The sequence below is a fragment of the Carassius gibelio genome, chromosome B22 (assembly GCF_023724105.1).
Source record: "Carassius gibelio isolate Cgi1373 ecotype wild population from Czech Republic chromosome B22, carGib1.2-hapl.c, whole genome shotgun sequence".
Classification (NCBI taxonomy): Eukaryota; Metazoa; Chordata; class Actinopteri; order Cypriniformes; family Cyprinidae; genus Carassius; species Carassius gibelio.
In genome coordinates this window covers 3,978,679-3,994,463 of record NC_068417.1, presented here as the reverse complement: position 1 = coordinate 3,994,463, position 15,785 = coordinate 3,978,679, and the positions used below count along the sequence as shown (strand labels likewise).

At 37.4% G+C, this 15,785-nt stretch overlaps 1 protein-coding gene and 1 long non-coding RNA gene across 2 annotated transcripts; one reads left to right on the top strand and one right to left on the bottom strand.

The window, feature by feature from the left end:
* Positions 1-4,402: 4,402 nt before the first annotated feature.
* Positions 4,403-10,891, bottom strand: gpr37l1a (G protein-coupled receptor 37 like 1a). Its single transcript, XM_052589949.1, has 2 exons — positions 10,169-10,891; positions 4,403-6,180 (listed from the first exon to the last, which is right to left on the bottom strand). The coding sequence occupies exons 1-2, from the start codon at positions 10,730-10,732 to the stop codon at positions 5,275-5,277; spliced, it is 1,470 nt and encodes a 489-aa protein (XP_052445909.1). The 5' UTR covers positions 10,733-10,891; the 3' UTR covers positions 4,403-5,274.
* On the top strand, positions 10,137-12,623 carry LOC127987660 (uncharacterized). The gene is made up of 2 exons (XR_008161314.1): positions 10,137-10,318; positions 12,511-12,623. It is a non-coding gene; the product is annotated as an uncharacterized LOC127987660 (long non-coding RNA).
* Positions 12,624-15,785: the final 3,162 nt, after the last annotated feature.

Genomic DNA, 15,785 nt, shown 5'->3' with positions numbered 1-15,785 from the left:
CTTTAAGGAATATACAGGTATACCATATCGCACAATGTTATATGATCAATTTACCTTTAAAAAAAGTAAGACTAGAAAAATATACTATGCATTAAACAGAGAGCAGTATACAAGTCTTTAACTTTACCAGTAGAGGGCAGTAGAGACATAAAATACTTCTAAATTATTATTAAATAAGATTAAATCTCTTCAACACAGTTTATTCTCTCAAGATTAACTTTGTTTACTGATGTGACGTGAAAATTGTAAGTAATGCTTATTAAACGGTACATGTTAAATTAAGAAGGCACACAAAACATGATTATATTAATTGATTTTATATTTAAATTATACAATATCAGAGATCTGAGCCCTCAGCAACCGCGGTGGACACTAACGGTGTATCGACGACTTTCGCGCTCTTTTTATTTAAACGTACACACAAGCGCTCCCGCGTTCTGTTGGTTTGTAGGAAGTTAATGGGGTTCGTGCGGTCTGTTTGCGCACTTTCCTCTCGCCGGACCCCTCGCAGCTGTTGGTTTTGGACAGGGTTTGGACTCTGGCTCTGTTATTCAGCCGGTAGGATATGAAAAGGTCAGAGGTGAGCAGGGCTGGACTGGGACAAAAAATCAGCCCTGGACTTCATCCAGACTGGCCCACCATGCATGTAAACATGCGCGCGCACACACACACACACACACACACTACATGTCTATACATACATTAATCTGGATGTAAAATTACTGATTAGAATGTATTACTATCAAAACCAAGAAAAAACTATTAAAATAATAAACAAAGAAAATGTAAATTATTTTATAAGGCTTTATTTTAAATATCTAAAGGTCTTATTTTATGTGCTTCTTATTATTCTAATAGAAATATTAATGCTTAGGGTAAACATTTTCTGCTGTAACTATATTTCATGTGCTGCAACATAACAGCACATTTTTTTATATTAATTCACACAAATTATCTCTGACCTGTTGGCTGCTTATAGTAGACTAGTATTAAGACCACTGAACTATAGCAAGCATTATTTATAAAGACCACTGATCTACAATAAAATAAAAGAGTAATTAAGACAAAGAACGTTGTGTAGTGATTTATTTTAAATTTTTCATAACATAATCAAAGGCCTTAAAAGCTGCAGCATAAATGGCTGCCCACTTCTCCGGGTGTGTGTACACAGTGTGTGTGTGTGTTCAGTGCTCTGTGTGTGTGTACACTTCGGATGAGTTAAATGCAGAGCACGAATTCTGAGTGTGGGTCACCACATACTTGGCTGTATGTGTCACGTCACTTTATTCAAATGCAGAGCTCAATGCTAGGGTTCAGAACTTTTCTTGCCCTGCCAAAAATAAATACATAAACAAAGATAAAAATAAAATTGCTATTGTTTTCTTTGTAAATAATCTGCAATATCATTTCACAATTGTAATTTCAATACCACAATAAACACTAACTATTAAGTTCAAACATTAATGAAGACAAGTGAACAGTCAGTAATAAAAATGTTAAAAAATTATCATAAATAGCACCGTTTTCAGGTACAGATATTGCATAATCAAATGTAAAATACTTCAGGTGAAAATATAATAAGTATGTACTGTAGTGCACATATTTAGCAAAATACTCCTTTCTTATGGCTATTTTTCAATCTCAACTAACCTGCTATGGTCTTTAAAGGGCTTTCTTGAGGTAAATGTAACATTCTGTGAAATAATTGTTCTCCTGCTGTTTTGACTGATAACTGATCGATATTATTTCTGAGGCATATATAAATTTCTGTAAGGTGTACTGTACCTTTAAACAGAAAGTAACAGATGATCGGTTTACTTGAACTGAGGCGCTAAAGCGATCTGTCACGACACATTCTCTGACGCCAAAACGGTATTGTCTGAATTTTGTCATAAAATAGACAGAACTTGAGAGCTGAGAATTTTAAATGCAATTTATATAGATCAGTGAGTGGTGGCATATTACAGCTAGAATATCCTAACTTTTTGAAACAAAACAATGCAGTAGCCTCCGTGTATCATTACATTTCTGTCTCACCTCAGCAGTCAAGTCCGCCCTGCTGACGTCTTCACTTAAGTCTTTTGCCTTCCAGCAAATAATTTATTTATCTTGACACATTTGGTGGCATCTGCCTCAAGTGCTTGTCGTTTTCTCTCTCTCAACCTTCGGCCCCTCATTTACGCCTAGATATTTTATTATTTAACATATTGAATTTCGTCGCAGTTGTAATGGGCCGCTTTTCAAGGCTATAAGTTGATTCTGATTGGCCAATGAGCAGTGAACACGTCACGTCTCGCAGCTCGCATCAGCATCATGCGCACGCGTCGTTTTATCTGTTCTTTATACTGCTTTTTGTAATGTTTTAAATAAATTATTGTGACTAACGTAAAAAAAAAAAAGCATCTTGCGGCTTCATGAAAGAGACACGTAAGGCCGGAATTGGACTGTACAAAAATATACTTACGAATATATTTGCGATAAATAATGATTTAAAAACAAAATACATAACGCACCGGCCCAACCAGACCGCGGCCCACCGGGAATCTCCCGGTAGTCCCGATGGCCAGTACATGCCTGGAGGTGAGTGTCGTCATGGAGCGAGCGAGCGGATGTCCAGCGGTCGGTTCCGCCGAGCCCGCAGTGATCTGGAGCGGCTCTGAGACCGTTTCCACGGCGATCTCACGCGGAGCTTCGGTTTCCTTCAGCGGGAAAAAACACATAGAGTCCGTGAGCCGTCAACACACACAAAACACACATCTCTCAGATGAATAATGAACACACACTGCTCCGAGGGACTTTCACACAACTTATGAACTTCAGTAAAGTACTGGGTTTTCCCATATGCCATTAACGCGGTTTAACTCTTAACCCTTTGAAATTTAGGAAAACTTCGCCATATGACAACTACAATGGAAAATGGCTAAAAAGTTGTTTTTCTATTAAATTATTTAATTTTCAATTGAAATGCACATTTATTTTAGAAATTGATGCATCCAATCTTAATTTTTGTAAAAATCTGCCACACACACACACAAGGAAATAAGTAGAAATTAATTGTTGCCATATGAGGATTAAATATTAAAATGTTAAACTTGGTAACACCTGTTTTCTGTGTGGCAAACCAGCATTTTGTACTATGCTGACTTCACATTTGTGACTAATCCTCTATGAGGAACACTGTGTGGGTTTATAGTTTAGGAACAAAACCGTCCACAGAAGTCCATTAAATGTGACAAAACATCCTTTTGTGAACATTGGAACAGCTTCATTTGGGAATTTTTTGTTTTTTGATGTAGTTAAGTTATCAGAGCCTGTATTTTCGTACTTTTACTCTATATAGAGGGAAACAGAGATCAACAAAAGTAAAATTGAACAGCAGATACACAAACAAATTTGATTTAACCATACTTCATTCTATAAATAAATCACAAAACTGTTTGTTAATAATCAGAGTTTAGGTAGATTACGTACAAATTGTAATCCGTTACCGATTCCAAATAACATGACAAAAATTGAAGTTCGTAACGTAATCTATCACATTTAACATATTGGGTAACATAATCAGAGTAGGGCTACTTTTTACCTTTTCACATTGATTTGAAAATTGTTTACCATATTGATATAAAAATACAAAGAATAAAAACATATTCAATTTGTTGTTTTTAACAATATGAAGTGCATCAGTGTAATAACTTTATTTATCTCTGACATTTTGCACATTTGACCACAAGGGGCGCTGAAAATGTTCCTTCTATGGCCGGTTTTCCCTTTCAGCTCAGATAAATGTTCTGAACAAGTTATGTAAACTTGCATAAACTGTTGTCATGTTTAAATGTATCTACCTGAAAATCATCTGGTATAACGGCAAAACCTTTTAAGCAATTTCATTCAGTGTTCTGAGGTTTGTTATCACATGACAAGAATCAGCTACAGAATCCTCTCTTTAAAAACCTCCCTGAATGATTACAACACACTCTTGACCTCATTCTGTGTGGTTCATGACAGCACAGAGCGTTTAATCCACCCTCGGTTACTTGTTACCCTATTCTTCGCGTGGAAAAGCCCCTCCACTTTACCCACATCAATGCAAGGCTTCTGTTTCCATGAGTCCGAGAGAATGTCTCGTCTGTTTCTGGACCGCCGCTGTTTGGAGTCTGAATGCCGAAAGCTGGCGTGTGACAGTCACTTAGCAACTGCTCAGGGACCGCTATTGATATTCAGCTCGGGAACAATACGGCCCTTATGGGCCCCCACGACTCCTCCTGAGAATCTCCTGTAGGAGGAAAATCACTTCAGAACGGCCAAGAGACAGCAGTTCAACTGTGTGTCCAATTCCTTCACACAGCCAGGTCACATAAGTACAAATCCTTTAAGCATTTATGTGTGAGACTGCAAAGTGTGCGACATTCAAACTCTTTGAAACTTTTATTGGCTGCAACGGAGTACAAAATAAAAGAAATACAAAAGTTCTAATCCTAACAATCTACATTGGTTCACTCTGCTATTATAATCAGTACTATCTATCGTGTTAAATTGGAAAGTTTTTTGTCTCTGCTGAGAGTTTGTGAACGGGCACAAGTCGTTTAATTCCAGCAGCAAATCACAGTCTTTGATATGTGAGACAGACTCAATAAAATTTCACACATTTCTACTTTAAAACTCATAAAGGTTGATCTGAAAAGACAATTTCCAATTTTCCAAACTACGCTTTCATTTTTAAACACTGACAATTTAAAGATGGAAGTTAATTAAGGGCATAAAAATACACTGTTTCAAGTTTTCCGCAAGTGTCCATCCAGCAGTACAATGTTTACGGATAAACAAAATATTAGTTATTAATTCCACTGAGACACAATTAAGTTCAAAATGTGTATTTCTGTTGTGTAGAACTGATGGATCTATAAATAAAATAGACTTACATGACTGAAATACAGCAACTTATCAAGAATTTTAAATCATTAAACATGATCAAGAGAAAAAAAGGATGTGATTGGATGTAGACAAAGGAACAGGAAGTTGTTTTTCTGCGTTTAACTCTCCTCATCCAGCGGTGAGTGACGGCATGATAAATCTGTGGTTTATATCATTTTTATTTTATAATATTTTTAATTTGATAAAGTATTGCAATAATTTATTTAATTTTTTAAAATAAAAATAAAACAGGTTTGGAACATTTATAATTAATTTATAATTTATGAGTGAACTTTCCCTTTAAGAGTGTTAAAGATGGATTGGTTCACAGTTTTAACGGACACTGATGCCAATGTTCCGAGATCAACACGGCGTTCCGATGATCAGCTCAGCTGGACCATCTTTCACTTTATCGAAGAACACCGCGGGCGACGTTCCAGACACGATCTTCAGCTTCTCCTCCTGGACGGAGACGGGCGAGGACAGGGACGAGGAGACGGCCGTAGCGTTGGTGGACGAAGACGATGATGTCGCTGATGACGAAGTATCCAGAAGACAGTCTTCGCAACAGCAGCAGCAGCAGTCCATGAACGCCTGGCCGAGAGACCGATAGATGCAGAGCAGCAGAATGGGCGTCGCTCCCGCCCGCACGAACAACAGGAACTGGCCAATCAGAGCGAGGAGAGCCCGTGTGGCCACGCCCACCTCCACGCCCGAGTAAGCCAGAACGAAGTTCCAGATGTTTTCTGGCAAACTGCAGACGGCGTAAACGGCCGCCAGTGCCACCACCGTACAGGTCAGCTGACGCTCTCGCCGCTGCTTCTTCTTCAGAGATGAAGATGAGGAAGATGACAAAGAGGATGGATGAATGCTCTTGGCGTTCTCGTCTGCAATGTGCCGTGTGAGCAGCTGACACGCGCCAGTGAACAGCAGCGGCAAGCAGAAGAAACATCCGAAGGTCCACCACATTCTGGCCTGATGGTACGTCAGCACCAGCGAGTACAGTGTCTCCGGCAGCATCACGGACGGCTCCTGACCGCACGAGTCCACCGGCAGACCCGTCCACGGAGACACCTCCTGCTCCAGACGCCACATCAGCAGCTCCGGAGCGGCCAGGACCAGAGATCCCAGCCAGATCACCGATAGCTTGGGCAGGATGGACTGACAGGACTCCACCTGCTGCGTCCGCGGCTGAGCGCTGGTCACTGCGTGGAACCGGTCGATGCTGAGCGCACAGAGAGTGAACGTGGTCACGCCGAGAGACGTCATCTGAAAGACACGTCAACAAACACATGAAATCATATGGCTATGACTACACTTAACTATGGTACCATAGAGGTAACTATGGTGGTTTTTTGAGTGGAGTGAAGTTGTAAAATTACCATGGTGATATGTTTCTTTTGACATCTACTATGGTAATTCCATGTTTTTTTTACATTTACTATTGTGATATCACATTTTTGACATTTACCATGATGCTAACATTTTTTATGGACATGTATAATGGTAAAACATTTTTTTTTTTAATGGACGTCTACTAAGGTGTTGTCATGTGTTTTTTAGACATTTACCATGGTAATATATTTTTTTTAACATCTACTATGGTGATGCCATGTGTTTTGATGACCAATTGTTTTTGGACATGTACAATGGTAAAACTTTTCTTTACATTTACCATTGTGATACCACTCCGTTTTGGATGTCTATCATGGTAATGCTACCTCTTTGAGGATATTTACTATGGTGCTACAATGTTTTTAGGAAATCTACAACTATCGTACTATGGTCACACCATGTTTTTTCCATGTTTATCTACTCTGGTGATACCATATTTTTTTATACCATAGTAATTCCATGATTTTGGATACTGTGATTATGTTTTTTGAATATACACAATGGTGATACTCTTTTTTTTTTTTTTTGGAAACATATCCAATTTTTTTAAGCATATTTTATGTAGTACCAAGGTATTCTTTGAAATACATTGGAAAACCATCTAGTACCATGGTATATTAATATGCAATCATTCAATATATATATATATATATATATATATATATACTATATATATATATATATATATATATATATATATATATATATATATATATATATATATATATATATATATATATATATATATATATATATATATATATATATAATAAAATATATAAGTAGCACGATTGTACCACTTTACACCATCACTAGTCAGTAAGTGTGATATAAATAAGGTCTGATGTTCCCAAGTGACGGTGCGTATTATACAGAATGCTGATTTGATTTGCATCTAATCCAATATGTTAATTTATTACTGTATAATAAAATGTTTTAGGGCCACAGAGTGGGTCAACAGACAGACTCTCCGTAGACAATCCTGCCCTTAAAACACACTCTAAACACTCATTCAACACACTAAAAGGCCCAATTAGTGTTGCTAAATACCCGGAGATCTCGTTTAGAGCCCGACCGATATATCGACCGGCCGATATTATCGGCCGATATGAGCTAATTGCATTTAAATCGGCATCGGTGTTTATAACGGCCGATGAAACATGAGAAACAGTCTCATATTCTTCACTCATGTTATGAGTGTTGCATAGTTTGCCCACCAGAGGGCGGTCTGCAGCTCCAGAGTTGCAACAGCGCCAGAAATCCACAAAGAAGAAAGCGATCAGCCAAGCCACCCAGGTGAGTCTGTCGTTCGTCATGTGAAATGATTGTAGATTTAGTTCATACACTGTATATAAAAACGGTGTGGTAGTTCTAGTTAACGGTCCTATCATTATCACTTCTAAATATTCTGTAACATCACTTACAGCCGCTAATGCATTGCTATATTAGATTAGCCACAAAGCTAATACCATGTTTATCAGTGGAAGAGCGCGAACGTTAATAAGAGGTCGAACTATAAAGTTAGCGTTTAGTGCTTATTCTATTGCGGTGTGTTTCCCACATAATGACCGCGTAATGGGCCTTTCACACAGGACGCGGTATGCACAGCGCTTGGCCGCTGGGTTTAGCGTTGCCCTTCAGATACAACGCGATTTGCCCTGTTCTGCGCTATGGCGTAGGCGGAGTTTTAAAAACTTTTAGCGGGAGCTCTTTCATAGTCTGTTGTTCCTCTTTTCGGTCAGCAGCAAACATGTATCTGTCCCGTTGTAAGAAGCGAGCGATAGCGCTAGTCCTGCTGATGAGAATTAAGAGAGAAGCAAGGAAGAAGAGGCTACCCTCAGGTCCAGAGCACAATTTGGTGAATTCAGGCTGGTTACGTTACTCTAACGCTAATATAGCTTCCTTTTTAGCAGGCCCCTTGAATGCTTGCTATTAACTTGTTTGAAGGTGGTTCTTCTCAAAATTGACAGCGGTGTGTTCATGGCACTAACGTTAACCATTTTGATTCAGACTGCACAAAGAGAAGAGGAGAAGATATACGGGTCCGTTGTGAATGTGTCTGTGAGAGCAAATATAGTGTAGTTACAGTAACTACAGTAGGTGCGTCAGAAATTATTAAATCAGAGGGGACATGTAAATAAATGTGAGCTGAACAAGCGCTTTTTTCTTTTCTTTTTTTTTCTTACATATTGTTTCAAAGCAGCTTTACAGACATAACAGGAAAATGTTGAAATAATATTGTTAAATATAAGGAGGTTAATACCTATTGCTTGACAAATAAAAAAATATATATATATTTCTCATTTTTGCCTATGTAGGAGATCCCTGTTTATTATTATTATAATTCTAATGATGACATGAGTAATGATACATGGTGATATTATTAATACACATGCTTATTCTTTCTATGTCTTTCTATGGCTGAAAAAGGTGAATGATGTAGCAGCAAAAGTGTGGGACTACTTCTGCAAATACTTTAACTTTAACTTTAGTATTATAATTTATTTACAGTACACACACAGACTGTTAAAATCAGCTTCAACTGGAAGAAAGTAAAAGTGTTAAATGTTTAAAATCAGACTGTTTTTTGATAGTTAAAAAATATATACTTTTGATGTGCAATTGTTTAGTGATTGAGACCGTAATCCCTTCTGGAAAATGGTTTATACAGCCCACATACATAGAACAGGCAGATATTTTGCCATTGAATGTTATGTAAGTGCAGCTTATAGGAAATGGGTCTAATATCCAGTTTATTTTCAAAATCAAAATATTGGCTTATAAATCGGCTCTTTTCGAGTTAATATCGGCATCGCCATCGGCCCCCAAAAATCCATATCGGTCGGGCTCTAATCTCGTTTACATGACAATCAGGAGAGCTGGTGCTGTAAAGAGGAGGCTGGAAAATGAACTCAAGAAACTACCCACAATACCACACACAGACTCTGACTGATTACGACGGCTAGTTTTCTTACTATTTACAGTTTTCTTTACAAAGTTCTCTCAAAGTTATGAAAAACAATCATAGCACTGTCATCTGGTGGCCAATAATGTTCTCAAAACGTCAAAAGAAATATGTTCCAAGAAAGTTTTGCTAATTGTTCCCATAACGCACTCTTTCTAACTGTTCTCAAGATGGTCCAACCATCCAGTTTATCAAATGTTTTTTCAAAAAAAAAAAAAACATTTATTTTTATTCAAACATTCTATTTCACCATTTTACAGACATTATAGGATTGTTACTTCTGAAAGCTCCCTGAATGGACGTTTAAAAAAAAACAAATTATGTTAGGCTACTAGTTCAGAACATTCAAAAGAAACTTCCCATAATTTTTGCAAAATGAAACGTTCCCTTAATGTTAAATGTTTGTGTAACCAAGAAAAATTACTTTCATTTAACATTATTATAACTACATTTATGGGACTTTATGGAATTTAATTTTATTTAATTTATGGAATTTAAAGATTACTCTAGATATTCTATATACTATACTATATACTAGAATATTAAGTAAAGATCATGTTCCATTAAGATATTTTGTAAATTTCCTTTTGTAAATATATATCGAAACTTAATTTCTGATTAGTAATATGCATTGCTAAGACTTTCATTTGAACAACTTTAAAGATGAATGTCTCAATATTTAGATTTTTTTGCTCCCTCAGATTCCAGATTTTCAAATAGTTTTATCTCAGACAAATATTGTCCTCCTAACAAACCACACATCAATGGAGAGATGTTTTATTCAGATTTCAGATAATGTAGAAATCTCAATAATTAAAAAAGACCCTTGGGACTGGTTTTGTGCTCCAGGGTCACATATGATTGGTTGCCTAATGAATTGACTGATTGGTCACGCACCTCCAGGTATGGCACTATCCTGCAGGACAGATCTCCCATCAGTCTCCTCTTGGTCAGCTCGTTGAAGGTGATCACCGGCAGACAGAAGAACAGCACTGTGAAGTCCCAGAAGGCCAGGCTGGCCAGCGCGCAGTTCCACGTGCTCTTCAGGTAATAGTTGTTCCACACGATACACATGAGCGCCAGGTTACCCACAATGCCCACGGAGAACACGATGAGCGCGAGCAGCATGACGGCGTACGCGCTGTACGACTCCTCCGTGAGCGGGAACAGCGGGTTATGGACGCGTAGCGAGCCGTTGAACGCTCGCGGCGTGGTGAAGAACGCGTCGGGGTCGGGATGCGGTCGCGGAGTTCGGTGCGAGTTCCGCTCGCGCTGCTGCTTGTGTTTGGAGCCGCGCGGAACTCTCGGTGCGCGCGCGTCTCCATCATCATCATCATCACCGCGACGCGCTGAGGATGAGGAGGGTGACGGCATCAGACTCGTCTTCATCTCCGCCGCGCGTTTATCCGCCTGAACGGAGCCGGAGAACACTATCAGAGCGAATAAAACGCGCAGCATCATCGCGACGCTCTGCTGAACGGATCTGATGTGCTGCGGATGAGCGAGAGCTCCAGTCTGATCATCTCAACAAGTTCTGCTCCTCTAGATTCTCCTCCAGGGAACTCATGAAGAGCGCCAGGATCAAATCTGCCCCCTTCTGGACCAGAATCGACACTGTGTGCTTACCAAGGGGCAAGGAACTCGACCGGAAGTTGAAGTCGGGTGGGGGCTGCCATCTTTTAGCAGAACTTCACTTGCGTTAGCATTCCCATTGACTCCCATTCATTTTGGCGTCACTTTGACAGCGAATAACTTTACATCTGAGGCGTTTAAAGACTCTGTTTGTCCATTATTTATTTCTAAAGATACACGACAATTTATAAAGGGCTCCATTACCTTCTATGTTACATTATGGCCCCGTATAAACAGTTTTTGTAAAAAATAGGCTAACGATTGCGTCATAACCACTCGGCTCTCTGTCGCATTACCGTACAGACAGGAGCAGAAGCTCGCAGGCAATTAACTTAATATGGCGTACTGGCGTTACATTTTAAAATACTATACAAAATAATTAATCAGAATACTTACTCCTGCTCACTCACGACAAAGAACTCCCCGCTCAAGCTCGCCGTCTCTGCAAGATTAACGATGGCAGTTTGCACGCACAGCTACTAGAAGATTTACATCTGGCAGACAGGTTGCTGACGTCGTCAAGCTTCGTTTGAGTCTGCGCGTCAGAAACGGAAGTGCTAAAAAACGCTAAAACTGGGCTTCATTTGTCTCAATTGAGTTCCAATGGGGTCGCTGTGTCCATTTCTTTTACTGTCTATGGTGCTTACAGAAAACTGGAAAGTTTGGAGATGTTGCCATGTGATGCTAGCTCCCTGCTGAAACAATTTAAAAACAATAGAACCATCACAAAAATTCTAATGGTTTTCACTACAAATACCATTACGAACCATCAACTTTTAACCATTAAAACCATTGAAAATGGTTTCCTCGAGTGTATTGGGACAAATTTCATTAGGATTGAGTGGTTTTAACGAGCCACAGGAACCATTACAGTTTCCAAAACCAGTACAATCCCTAATATAACCTTTATAACAGTTATTATAGTTGTTGTGGACTTATCTCTTCTCTAGAGTTATTAAATCCTTGTAGTTATATTTCTTGTTATAGTTATCATTACAGTTTTTTGTGTTCATTCAATATAACTTTGTAAGTTACTACTCTTTCTATCATAAAGATATTTTCTTTGGATTGTTTGACTGCTCAGAAGAGAAAATAGAAAAAATATAACTTGTGTTTCATGCTAGCTAAATTTCACAATTTACTGACTCTAAAACCTGTATTTTCTGTATTCAGAGCTTATCCAGACAAGTACAAAGTTAAACTAGGGTAGAAATCTAAAGCTCTGTTAACCATAAAGCAGTGAAAACTGCATCTCTATTCATCCTGTGTGCCTAAAGTGTACATTTTATTACACTTTGTGTGTTTGTTGACCTGACAACACATTTGTGTCTGTGTATACTTTATTTATTTTCAATGTTTTGCTTTTTATAGCTGTATTGACTTGAAATCAGAAACAGTTTGATGTGCTCTGGACAATCTAAATCAAATGTTTTGCCAATCTGATTTAAAAAAGAAAAAGTACACAGATTGCTTTGCCGATTGAGAAACATGATTGTTAAACGGTTTGCTAAAATATACCCTGACCAGTATCTTTATTGTTAACTGCTGTTGTTTTTGTCCTTAAAATGATGCCTCAAACTTTATCTTTTATCTGCATTTGTTTTCAGGCTGGACTGACGGGAACATGTTCGATTTCTTTGTAAACTGATCGACTCTACCTGCAAACTTCTCCCTGATCTCATTTTAGCAACATTAAAAAAATAAAATAAAATGAATACTCTCTTTGTGTTTGTTATATCAAGTTCAAGTTGAGCTTTATTGTCATTCTGCTACATGTGTGGAAATACAGTGGAACGAAATGTTGTGCCTCACAGGACCTCAGTGCGACATAATTACAGACAACAATGAAGTATTTTAATTATTTATTTATTTTGCTAAATATTTAAAATTGGTCTATTTTGTTATTGAGGAAAAAAATTGTTTGTTTGTTTAATGTTTGAGGAAAAGAAGGCATTCTTAAGCATAGGCTGATTTTCCTTTGAACATTAAATAAATCCAGGTTTATTATTATTATATAATTCATTAGGCTATACTATACTATAGCCTAATAGGTAGATTTTTTTATTTACATTTCTTACTTTTTTACTGTAGTTCTATGTTCTAAGTTTCCATGTTTATTCCTTTCATCCATTTAATTAAACGCAAATAAAACGAAACATTTGTTTCTTTTTTTAACTTTATATTCAACAGGGGAGCAATTGAAAAAATAACAGAGTAGCAGGCAGAATATGCAATGCATTTAAAAAAAAAAGAATAATAAAAAAACGTATACTTTAGGCCTACCCACGGGATTTTGCAGGCGGTAGCGGGACGAAACTTGATCGTTCGCGCGCGGGAGCGGGAGAAAATAACATATTTTTGCGGGAGCGGGATAAAATCTTGCGGAAACGCAATCTTGCGCAGGTCTCTACACTCAAGCGCCAGCATGCTCAGCCTTTTCCTGCCCAACCGAGGTTTCCTGCCCAACTTTGAGAAGCTCCGCTCGCCAGAGTCATTGGACATCATCATGCACAGATAGATGCGCTAACTAATTTCGACATATGGAAACGTCTGAGAAAGATTAAACGATGACAAAAGCTCGTACAAGCTGATTCGGTCACAGTCACCGGTTTCTGAGTGCAGCAAACTCACATCAGCTGATTTTGACCGATTAATAAACAGTTAAACGGTTTAAAAAGTCATTTATTTATTTTCAGTAAATTATCAAAATATTAAAAAAAAGGGTTTCCTGCACGGTATATAGCCTAGAGAGAGATAAACTTGTATATACGTTTTTTTGTTGTTGAGAAAAACAATTATTTCATTCAGAAATAGACATAATGCAGACACAAAATGTTTACAAACATTAGTTTTTTTTATAATCATTTGTTATTCAAATACATGGCGAATACGGAAACTTTGATTTTGTGTCGAATGAGAAACCCAACGTTGGTTTCAGTTTCGTTTTAGTCTAAATTAATTAGTTTTGGTTTGTCGTTAAAATTGCTATAGCTTCTTTTATTTGTAATTCTTGTTCTTTTCTAAATACTGTTCATTGAAATTATTTTGTTGTGGAGTGAGGGGAACTAAAATAGCCTAGCGGAGCTTCTCTAATTTCCCAGAAGCTGAACAGATTTCATTTGATATTAACCTCAAAATAATTATTGAATGCCATTTGGAGTCATACTGTCGGACGCATATACAGCGTTACTTATTATACATTTACTATTATTTTATATTCTTTATATTAAATAACATTTTAGCATCCAGATACGTCGGGAACATGGAAACATTTGGATTCGTGCCGAATGAGAGAAGTAGGTGTCAGCTTCAGCTTACATTCATTTGTTTTTGGATTGAGGTTTTTATAGCCTAAACTTCAGAGGATTTGATTTGAAGAGAAAATAATAACTGTTTTTATAATGTTTTTAATGTTTATAAACATTTTGCTTTAGACTATACAGGCATTTTGGCCTTCATTATTTCGGAAAGTAATAGGGCTTATAAAATGCAATGAGACTTTTTTTACTCTCAAAACGCAATCTTATACATTTTTTTAACAATGCAGCAAACATTTTTAAATATCTTAAAAATACTTTTAAAGTGTTGATAGATTTTTTTTTTTTTTTAAGTAGGCCTAGCTTACATTTGGACAAAATCTGGTGTAAACTGTAAGCGTTAGATCTCTATTTTTTCCTTTTTTTTGAGTAAGGAAAACGCTATACTTTATTATTATTATTAAATTATTATTATTATAAGGCAAATTATTTTAAAAATAAGGTTATTAACCGGTATTTCTTCCTCCAGAACAGAACCGTTAAAATACCGATTGATTTTTTTTTCGTTTTCAAGTCCTGGTTACAACTTCACAGAATACAGGCTCTAATCCTCTATTTGCGCACTCGCGCAGTGTGTGTGTGTGTGTGTGAGTGTGTGTGTGTGGGCATGTTTTTGTGACATATCAGGACACAACTCTGTATAATGTCATGATTATGACACAGGTATTACAAGGAGAGGGTGACTTATGAGGACATAACCCATGTCCCTATTTTTCAAAAACACTTATAAATCAATTTCTCAATTTTTTTTTTTTTGAGAAAGTAAAAATGCACAAAGTTTCCTGTGAGGGTTAGGGTTAGGTGTAGGGTTGGTGAAGGGCCATAGAATATACAGTTTGTACAGTATAAAAACCATTACACCTATGGGATGAACACACTTTACACAAAAACAAACATGTGTGTGTGTGTGTGTCTGTGTGTGTGTGTGTGTGTGCGAGAGAGAAATGTGGTGCTGAAGTGAAATAGCTGGCCAGTTTTATGGCCGAAGTATAATAGGCTGCCTAATAAAAATATGAATAGTTATTATTATTGTAATGTAATACATTGATAGGAGAATGAGGCTAATATCGTCTTGACTATTGACAGAGACATCTGCTATCATCAATACGGTACACAAATGAGCTCTCTGAACATATCTACATAGCACATTTTTATTTTGGTTGTGCATGGGCACCTGCGGACCACTTATGTGCACCTCTGTATATAACCTCAACACTTCTGATTGGCCACTGCTTTCAACAAATCAATGAACTTGTCTGTGATTGGTTACAATTCTCACCACTGCAAAAACATGCTATAAATAGGAACATTTCACATTCTCCAGAGGGAAGATTTTGCCATTAATAGTACATCTTTACAGAGTCAACTGAAGATGCTCTTGCTTTTGTTTCTTTTTGTATTTAAATTTGACTTTGTGGTGTTTTTTTTATAATGATTTCTGATCAGACATTAATTGGTGGTCCTTACAGAAGCATCCTCATGTGCTAGTGTTCCTGTAGCTCAAGTGGTAGAGCATCTGCTAAAGGCATAAATGTACATTTTATTAAATTTTAAATGTATTTTAA

What these genes read in the sequence shown, in the direction of transcription:
- gpr37l1a (XM_052589949.1), bottom strand. Translation starts at nt 10,732, where the DNA reads ATGATGCTGCGCGTTTTATTCGCTCTGATAGTGTTCTCCGGCTCCGTT. An exon ending in GGATAGTGCCATACCTGGAG is followed by an intron (nt 6,181 to 10,168) that starts GTGCGTGACCAA and finishes CGTGTCTTTCAG; the next exon opens with ATGACGTCTCTCGGCGTGAC.